The 10,464-nt window shown below is 40.8% G+C and overlaps 1 protein-coding gene across 3 annotated transcripts in view; it reads right to left on the reverse strand.

The window, feature by feature from the left end:
* Nucleotides 1–10,464, reverse strand: part of LOC116980693 (limbic system associated membrane protein) — a 1,768,528-nt gene that overhangs the window by 83,104 nt on the left and 1,674,960 nt on the right. For all 3 annotated transcript variants that reach the window (XM_033033154.1, XM_033033155.1, XM_033033153.1), the window contains 3 exons: nucleotides 8,951–9,085; nucleotides 6,317–6,437; nucleotides 851–1,002 (listed from right to left, as the gene is read on the reverse strand). In XM_033033154.1, the coding sequence (XP_032889045.1) occupies nucleotides 851–1,002; nucleotides 6,317–6,437; nucleotides 8,951–9,085 (408 nt within the window). The remainder of the gene's footprint in view (nucleotides 1–850; nucleotides 1,003–6,316; nucleotides 6,438–8,950; nucleotides 9,086–10,464) is intronic.

The following is a 10,464-nucleotide window of genomic DNA, read 5'->3' on the forward strand; positions in this document are numbered from 1 at the left end:
CGTGTGAGTTGGGTGTAAGACCCTCATTCATCTGCTTCTGGTATGTGTATATAATAAGATCTAGAGGCAAGCCGATGCATTATCGAGGACCCTGTGTTCTATTTACTATTCCCAGACACACAAATTGACTTGAATACCAAATGCTGCTGGACGATTATCAACTTGGTTCAAGTTTGATCTCTTAGACCTGCTGATTGTCCAGTAAAAGGAGCGGCCCACACAACAATGGTGCCAACTGGGACTTTCCGAAGTCCAGGTCTATGTGATGGAGGGTAAACTGAAGGTTAGTGAAGTCACCTGTGAAAAGATATTGCACACTGAAGGGTTGGAACCTGTGTAAGAACTCCTTGCCCAAACATTGAGGGTATATGAAAGATTAATGCCAATGTAACTCCTGTAAGTAAATGGCATGACAGAGCTTGCACCATGATCAGCAAGGTAGGATTGTGCTCTTACATCTTTGCAATTTTACATATGAGAATAATTTTGTAAAAAGAACATATAAGATTTTATACTATGACCTGAATGTTTTCTTTCATTTACCATTTATCCCCTTTTCTGCAATCACACACCAAAAATGACTTTAATTCAATGGCAGGCTATGCCCCTGTGCAGGTTGAATCCGTATCTTTCTTCCCCTAACCCTGGTCAAGGTTGCTTCACAATTGCCCAACATAAAGGTGGGGTTGTTGCTGCATCAAAAGTGACATTTAAATCCTTCTTGTTTTACTGAGTAATTTGATTAAACAAAGAAAAAACACAGGGGAGAGAAAAGTTGCTTCAGAATGTCATGTAAAGAAGTGTAACCATCAACATTTTCTGAATATTGACGGTTCAGGAAAGGCCTTACTGTATAGAAATATGCTTGCGTTGGTAACGCCAAGTTTGTTGCCTGCCACGCATGTGTAGTTGCCATAGTGATCCTCCGTGGCATTGGTGACAATCAGACTGGACCGGCTGTCTATGGTCTGGATCTGGATTCCTTGCGAGCTGTTATATATCCTGACGAGAGAAAAAAGCCATGTTACTTATCCAAGAAACTATGAAAGTAATCATTATTTTGGTATGACCAAGTGGCACAGCAGTAGAGTTGCTGCCGTACACTGCCAGAGACCGGGTTCGATCCTGACTATGGGTGCTTGTCTGTATAGAGATTGTACGTTCTCCCTGCGACCTTGTGGATTTTCTCTGGGTGCACTGGTTTCCTCCCACATTTCAAAGGCATGCAGGGGGTTGTAGGTTCATTGGCTTCCACAACTTGTTCCAAGTGTGTAGAATAGAACTAGTGTTGTTGGTCAGTGCAGGCCAAAGGGCCTGTTTCTATGCTGCATCTCTAAGTTGAACTAAATTAATTGGCTTCTGTAAATTGTCCCTGATGTGCAGGATGTGGAAGTGGGATAACATGGAATTAGTGTACAGGTGGACTGGGTGGGCCGAAGGGCCTGTTTTCCATTCTGCATCTCTAAAATTATAAAAAACTAAAACACTTTATTAACCTAATTTTAATTTTCTTTTATTGCCAAAGCACAATTATTTTTTTCCATATAGATACAGCTCATCTGTTTTGTCCTGGCTTTTCTCGCCTCCAGTTTCTGCCCCCACCCACTTCTACTTTCAGTTTGACGATGGGTTCTGACAAGAAACATCACCTATTCTTTTTCTCCACAAACACTGCCTGATCTGCTGAGTTACTCCAGCATTTTGTGCCGATCTTCGGTATAAACCATTATCTGCAGGTCCTTGTTTCTGCATTTTGACTGCTTCTCTGCAATATCTCCTCAAGATATAACTACTTTAAATGGTTCTCATCGCCTTATCGACAGGTGTGAAACCCTCTCCCACTGTTCCCCCTCTGTGATTCCTGCTACTCTAGGGCTCCACAACGATGTTTTAACCTGGACTCGCTTATCACTGGCCTTTGTTCAAACCATCTGCCTGTCAAAAAATCCCCCTCCAAGAATTGGTTCGTTAAGGATTGGTCATTTGAGATTTAATAGTTTTTAGCAGCAACCAGACACAAGCAAAAATAAATCTCTGCTGTCTATTATTTTCCTTTGTTTCGACATCTAAAATATGAACTCGGCTTAAGACAAATACAACTTATTTTTGATCAATTGCTTATTATTGCATGCATTATGCAACATGGCGAGAAGTTGTAACAAATATCGAACCGACAAAATCTTTTACATCATTTGGATACTTGTTACCAAATGTGCATTGTAAAGGGTTTTCAAATTCTTGTGCTGTGTTTCTGATAGCTTCCTCTCCTGGCTGTCAGTAAATCACGCTACAACAGTAATTAGATGATATTTTTCCACAAGATAAAGGGCATTTATATTTGATTCAATACACTAATTAGTCAAATGGTTCAAGAACTAGGTATATGAGATACAGTTATATACTATACTGAACAAATACATAATTAATGTCTCAATGAATAGTCCACTAGGGTTCTGTTAATTAGACAACCATATATAATTTGTATATATTTGTGCTGTTTTATACAAGGCCTTTTTTTAAGTATGCAATATAATAAATTTATCTCTTCATAAACAAGACAAAACAATTCAACAGTGTTCCTATTTATTAAACCATGATATACTGGGAGAAACAATTGTCCTTACGGGTGTTATGTCGATATGCAAAAATGGCAAAATAGATTGTGTCCATATTAAAGTGCATAATGCCTTTACTTTTAGACTTTAGACTAGAGATATAGCCCAGAAACAGGCCATATGGCCCACCGAGTCTGCAGCAACCAGCAATCACCCATACACTAGTTCTATCCTGCACACTAGAGACAATTTAATTTTTTTTACTGAAGCCAATTAACCTACAAACCTGTAAGTCTTTGGGATATGGGAGGAAACTGGAGCACTCGGAGAAAACCTACGCAGTCACAGGGAGAACGTACAAACTGCGTACTGAAAGCACCAGTAGTCAGTATCGAACCGTTGTACCGCTGTGTCACTGTGCCGCCACAAATGACATGAATATGGACCAAGTCATTTGTTTGCTTTAAAATTACTAGAAGGAGAAAATGTTTAAAATCACATTTTAAAACAGAACTGACTAGCCAATCAAATAAACTAAATATGACAATGTACTACATGCAACACATTTACTGAAAGGAAATTTTTAGCTACTTTGCTACTCAGTTTAGTTTAGTGATACAGGGTGGAAACAGGCCCTTCGGCCCACCGAGTCCCTGCTGACCACAATCACCCATGCACTAGTTCTATCCCAAACACAAGGGACAATTTACAGAAGCCAATTAATCTTCAATCTTGGGACTGTGGGAGGAAACACGAGCACCCGGAGAAAATCCACCCGGTTCAGACAGTACCTGTAGTCAGGATCAAACCCGGGTCTCTGGCGCTGTAGGGCAGGAACTCTATTGCTGTGTCACTGTGTCTGTGACTTAGAATCAGAAGATATAGATTCATTGTGGATAGAACTGAGAAATTGTACGGGCAAAAAGACACTAATGGGAGTTATATACGGGCCCCCAAACAGCCTATAGATAGGGTGCAAGTTGCATCAGGAGTTAAAATTGGCATGTTACAAAGGAAATGCTATGGTAGTTATGGGAAATTTCAACATGCAGGTAGACTTGGAAAATCATGTTGGTACTGGACCCCAAGAAAGGGAGTTTGTAGAGTGGCTCCAAGATGGATTCTTAAAGCAGCTTTTACTGGAGTCTAAGAGGGAGTAGGCAATTCTGGATTTAGTGTTGTGAAATGAACTGGATTTGATAAGAGAACTCAAGGTAAAGGAACCATTAGGAGATAGTGACCATAATATGATGTTTTAATCTGCAATTTGAGAGGGAGAAGGTAAAGTCAGAAGTGTCAGTATTGCAGTTGAACAAAGCATGAAGGAGGAACTGGTCAAAGTTGACTGGAAAGGGACCCTAGCAGGGATGATGGTGGAACAGCAAAGGCTGAAATTTCTGGGAATAATCCATAAGATGCAGGATCATTTCTTTCCAGAGGAGGAAAGATTTTAAGGGGAGTAAGAGGCAACCGTGGCTGACACGGGAAGTCAAGGACAGTATAAAACTAAAAGAGAAGAAGTATAACATAGGAAAGATGAGCGGGAAGCCAGAGGATTGGGAAACATGTAAAGAACAACAGAAGGTAACTAAAAAGGCAATACAGGGAGAAAAGAAGTATGAAGGTAAGTTAGCCAAGAATATAAAGGAGGATAGTAAAAGCTTCTTTAGGTATGTGAAAAGGAAAAGATTAGCTAAGACAAATGTGGGTCTGTTGAAGACAGAAACAGGTGAATTTATTATGGGAACAAGGAAATGGCAGACGAGTTGAACAGGTTCTGTCTTCACTGGAAGACACAAACAATCTCCCAGATGTACTAGGGGACAGAGGATCTAGGGTGACGGAAGAACTGAAGGAAAGTCACATTAGTCAGGAAATGGTGGGTTTTTTTAATCAAAAATATTTATTCAAATATTAAAATAATATATAGTACAGTAAAAAACAGAACAGAACCCACCACCATAATACACTCAAACGATAAACTATTATACAACTATGTAACAATCCTTATCAAAGATGCATTCAACCGCAAACGGTATCCAGCAGTCCAGAAAATCCTCCAGGGCGCCTGTGCACAGCGCGTAGACCCTCTCTAACACCACCTGGGTGTGGACATAACCCCGGAAAAGGGGCACACAGCCGGCTCGGGCAGCAGGAAATGGTGTTGGGTAGACTGATGGGAACTGAATAAATCCCCAGGGCCTGATGGTCTGCATCCAAGGGTACTCAAGGAGGTGGCTCTAGAAATCGTGGATGCATTGGTGGTCATTTTCCAATGTTCTATAGATACTGGATCAGTTCTTGTGGATTGGAGGGTGGCTAATGTTATCCCACTTTTTAAGAAAGGATGGAGAGAAAGCAGGGAATTATAGAACAGGTAGCCTGATATTGGTGGTGGGGGAAATGCTGGAGTCAATTATTAGGATGTAATAGCGGCGCATTTGGATAGCAGTAACAGGATCGGTCCAAGTCAGCATGAATTTATGAAGGCGAAATCTTGCTTGAATAATCTTCTGGAATTTTTTGAGGATGTAACAAGTAAAATGGATAAGGGGGAGCCAATGGATGTAGTGTATCTGGACTTTCAGAAAGCCTTTAATAATGTCCCACACAGGAGATTAGTGGGGGAAATTAGAACACGTGGTTTTGGAGGTAGGGTATTGACATGGTTAGAAAATTGGTTGTTAGACAGGAAACAAAGAGTACCAATTAACGGTTCCCTTTCAGACTGTCATATGATGAAAGAATGGAACAATTGGGCCTGTATACACTGGAATTTAGAAGGATGAGAGGGAATCGTATAGAAACATATAAAATTATTAAGGGATTGGACACGCTATATGCAGGAAGCATGGTCCCGATGTTGGGGAAGTCCAGAACTAGGGGCCATAGTTTAAGAATAAGGGGTAGGCCATTTAAAACTGAGATGAGAATAAACTTTTTCACCCAGAGAGTTGTGAATTTGTGGAATTCTCTGCCTCAGAAGCAGTGGAGGCCGATTCACTGGAAGCATTCAAAAGAGAGTTAGATAGAGCTCTTATGGCTAGCAGAATCAAGGGATATGGGGAGAAGGTAGGAACGGGGTACTGATTGTGGATGATCAGCCATGATCACATTGAATGGCGGTGCTGGCTCGAAGGGCCGAATGGCCTCCTCCTGCACCTATTGTCTATGTATCTATGCACCCCCAAACCTGAGTTTGTTATAATTTATTTGGTTCTTGTTATATCAAGATAAGATCATTGTGCTATTTAGCATAAACTACGACACATAGCCTTGCCCACTTTTGTGGTACTATCTTGTCAAGGTAATTAGGTTTTAGTTTCGGTTTATTATTATCATATATACTGAGGTACAGTGAAAAGCATTGTTCTGCATGCTATCCAAACAGATATACCATAAATACATACGACCCAGCAATCCAGGTAGAAGAAAGGTCTGTTCGGTGAACGTTTGTAACTTTGTCGTCACCAGAAACGTGGCGACACTTGTGTACTGCCAAGGTGAGGGCTCCTGTATGATTTTACTGGGTTGTATGCAAAAACTAAGCATTTCACCGTACCTAGGTACATGTGACAATATAGTATTATGGAATCATTGAATCAGTTCATGCTCACGTAAAATAGATAGAACAAGGAGGGAGGTACATTGTGCAGGATATAGTTCTCAGCATTGTGCTGCATTGTAGCATTGTGGTCATTTGAAATACCATGCATCTAGTTATCGTTTGTTTGGGACTTGCCTTGCTTGAGGTTACTCACCGCTTGTCTTCCTTGTACCACTCAAAATCCGCAGGTGGCACAGCAGACACCTCGCAGTGAAGCATCCCAGTCCGCCCCACTGCAACATCAGCACTCTGGGCATACTTAATAGCAGGAGCATCTGTAAAACAACACAGTGTAGGAAGGAACTGCAGATGCTGGTTCACACCGAAGATAGACACAAAATGCTGGAGTAACTCTGCGGGTCAGGTAGCATCACTGGAGAAAAAGGAATAGGTTGCGTTTCGGGTTGAGACCCTTATTCCTCCCAGTCTGAAGAAGGGCCTCGACCTAAAACGTCTCCTATTCCATTTTCCAGAGATGCTATCTGACATGTTGAGTTACTCCAGCATTTTGTGTAAAACAGTACAGATTCACAAATGGAAAGCAGCACAACAAAGCAGCAAATAAATAATATCCTCTGTTTTTTTACACAGATAGTGGTGGGTGACTGGAATGTACTGCTATGGCTGGTGATAGAAGCAGGAATTATAGTGGTATTCAAAAGGTTTCTAGATGGATGTGCAGGGAATGGATGTATATGGATCATGCGCAGACAGAGGAGTTTGTGTTCGGCACAGATATAGTGGGCCAAAGGGCCTTTACCTGTGCTGTACTGCTCTATGTTCCAAATGTCAAATTAAATTATGGCTGTGCTAATACATTCAGAATGTTTTTCATGTAATTTTAAATGAGATAACAACCATTTTAGTTTAAATGTGCTTCCTCATCCACTAAGTTAACAAACAGTGGAATGTCATATGAACAAACATCATTGAAATGCATCGACATTGCTAATTACCTGGCAGAAAAAGGGAGAGTTATAAGACCAGAAGACATAGGAGCAGAGTTAGGCCATTTCAGCCCATCGAGTCTATTCCACCATTCAATCATGGTTGGCCTAATTTACACTCTCAACCCCATTCTCCTGCCTCTGCCTGTAACCTTTAACGCCTTTGCTAATCAAGAACCTATCTATCTTCGATTCCCTCATACCCAATGTCTTGGCCTCCACAGTCATCTGTGGCAAAGAATTCCATGAATTCCCCTCCATCTGGCTAAAGAAATTCCTCCGCATCTCAATTCTATAGGTATGTCATTTTATTCTGAGGCTGTGGCGTCTGGTTCCCGATGCTCCTGTTACTGGAAACATTCTTTCCACGTCCACTCTATCAAGGCATTTCACTATTTGGTAGGTTTCAACACGATCTCCCCTCATCCTTCTGAACTCCAGCGAGTACAGGCCCAAGACCATCCTCCTCCCATGTTAACCCAATCATCCCCAATCTGATCCACAATGGAGAATGAGGATCTTAGCTGTACATTACTGCTAGTTGTATTCCCAGGCTACAATTTGTACAAATAGCAGTGATTAATCTTATAGGGGGATGGTCTCTTTCTGATACACATTATCATGACATGTTCATATTAGGTGTGTTGAATTGAATAATCTTTCTTTTTACATTCAATGATAGTAAACGACACTTGAGAAACTTCTGCAGAGTTTCACGGCATTATTATCATTGTACTGGCTTGGATTTGCACGATTATTCACGGCTATCAGCCACGACTGGCAGTTAGACGTAGCTGCCTTTCACAATTTTTGAGATGCATAGATAGGGTAGACAGTTAAACCTATTTCCCAATGTGGAAATGTCCAACACTAAAGGGCATAACTGTAAGGTGAGAGGGAAAAAGTTTAATGGAGATGTGCGGGGCAAGATATTTTTACACAGAGAGTGGTGGGGGCTTGGAATGCATTGTCAGGTGTGGTGGTGGAGGCAGATATTATTATAGTGGCATTTAAATAGGCACATGGAAGCGCAAGGAATAGAGGGATACTGATCATGTACAGGCCGATGAGATCAGTTTAATTAGGCAACATGTTTGGCATAAACATTGTAAAGCGAAATGCCCATTCCTGTGTTGTACTGTTCTATCTTCTATGTAATTCTGTATGTCTAAAATCCAATAGAAAGAATAATTGTGTACTCTATAACTATTCTCTGTAGACTAATACATTAGCAAAATCAAGTATATACTTCATAATAGCAGATTCAATCATTTTAATTTTTAGATTTGTTTGATTAACTCGGCACATTATATTTTGGCAGATTGCTACAACAATAAAGGTGAAGAAAAGAAGCAAAGGAAATTCCTCTTAAGGCTTGACTAATTCAGTTCTATTGTAAGGGCAGCACTTTGTTAAGTTTTGAAGGACCACACACGGGCTACAGTGGTAGAGCAGTTGCGGAGGACATCAACAGTTACGCGTGGCCAGGCCGATCCTGCAACAACACCAGTATAATTGGCCCTCATGGTCAGGTCAAGAACCCCACATTCACAACAATTGGGACTTAAAAATGGCATCAAACTGGTGACTCTGCACACTGTTTCAGTGTATTACTGTTATACACATGTACTGTATCTGAGATGCTTATCTAAGATGTATCTAAGTGCTTATATATAGTGATACTTGTACTGAATTGTATACAGAATTGAATTTCATTGTATCTCGGTACATGTGACAATAAAGTACCATTGAACCATTGAACATGCAACGGAGCACAGATATCAGTGCAGCTTTTGGAAGACCAGAAAGAAAAATGAATGAAGCTTTGCAAGACAACTTACAATTGACAGTGATGTGGACTCTTTTCTCATCGGCAGAGGCAACTTCATTGGCAGCTTTGCATTGGTAAGCACCTGCTTGGTATCTGCTGATCATGAAGATTTCCAGATATTCCTCCTCCTCTTCAATTTCCTTGGCTGCAAGCAGATGAAAAAATCCGCTATTTAAAACAATAATATTGTACATTTATGCCTGTTCTATATAATCAGTAAATCTGCCTTTTTCCTCAATAAAACCAACACATGTGCAGTCTGAAGAAGGGTCTCGACCCGAAATGGCACCCATTATTTCTCTCCAGAGATGCTGCCTATACCGCTGACTCCAGCATTTTGTGTCTATCTTTGTTTTAAACCAGCATCTCCATTTCCTTCCCACACATCAGCAGGAGAAATGGATTATAATTTATATCTATAAATATCCTTATACAAGGCAAAAAAGGCACAAAGTGCTGGAGTAACACAGCAGGTCAGGCAGCATTTGGAATTTTAGACTTTAGAGACACAGAGCAGAAACAGACCATTCAGCCCATCGAGTACACGCCAGCTAGTGATTACCCTGTACACTAGCACTATCTTAGGCAAGGCAAGGCAAGGCAACTTTATTTATATAGCACATTTCATACACGAGGCAGACTCAAAGTGCTTACACACTAGGAACAAATTACAATTTTACCAAAGCCAATTAACCTACAAACATGTATGTCTTTGGAGTGTGGGAGGAAACTGGAGCACCCGATGGAGCATCAGGATCGAACCTGGGTCTCTGTCGCTGTAAGGCAACACCTCTACTGCTTTGCCACTATGCCACTGCGAAAAAAAGATTCAAAGGGCTGGAGTAACTCAGCCGGTAAGGCAATACCCTTGAAGAACATATATATGTGACGTTTCGGGTCATAGAAGGGTCACCTATCCTTGTTCTCCAGGGATGCTGCCTACCTCGCTGAGCAATTTGTGTCTTCTTTTGTAAAACCAACATCTGCAGTCCCTTGTTTCTATGGTTTGAGCACTTAATGCTACTGATCTACTTGTGATCTCATGCCCATGGGAGATGTTCCTAAGCAGTAGCAGATGAATTTTAGACCCAATGTTGGAGTAACTCAGCGGGACAGACAGATTAATTTTGTTTGAATGGTTGAGGATAGTGACCTTACATAAACTACAGTCAACTTTACAATCTGCAGGAGAAAAGCCATTTGAAGACATTTTAGATTTCTTTAAATTAAATAAAAGTAAGGGATTAATGATAATTCTTTGCTGATACTAGACCTAACACTGGCTTATTTATTACAGACGACAAACTCAACTGTTTAAAACTGTGTAGGAATAAACTGCAGATGCTGGTTTACACCAAAGATATACACAAAATGCTGCAGTAACTCAGCGGGCCAGGCAGCTATCAGAGATGCTGATAGCAAATGTTCTGCTTACTCACCAACCAGGCTTCTGTTTTTGATTAACATTTAGTTTAGCTTACTTTAGTTTAAAGATACATAATGGAAGCAAGCTTTTTGGCCCTT

Source organism: Amblyraja radiata, chromosome 14, assembly GCF_010909765.2.
Source record: "Amblyraja radiata isolate CabotCenter1 chromosome 14, sAmbRad1.1.pri, whole genome shotgun sequence".
In the NCBI taxonomy this organism is placed as follows: Eukaryota; Metazoa; Chordata; class Chondrichthyes; order Rajiformes; family Rajidae; genus Amblyraja; species Amblyraja radiata.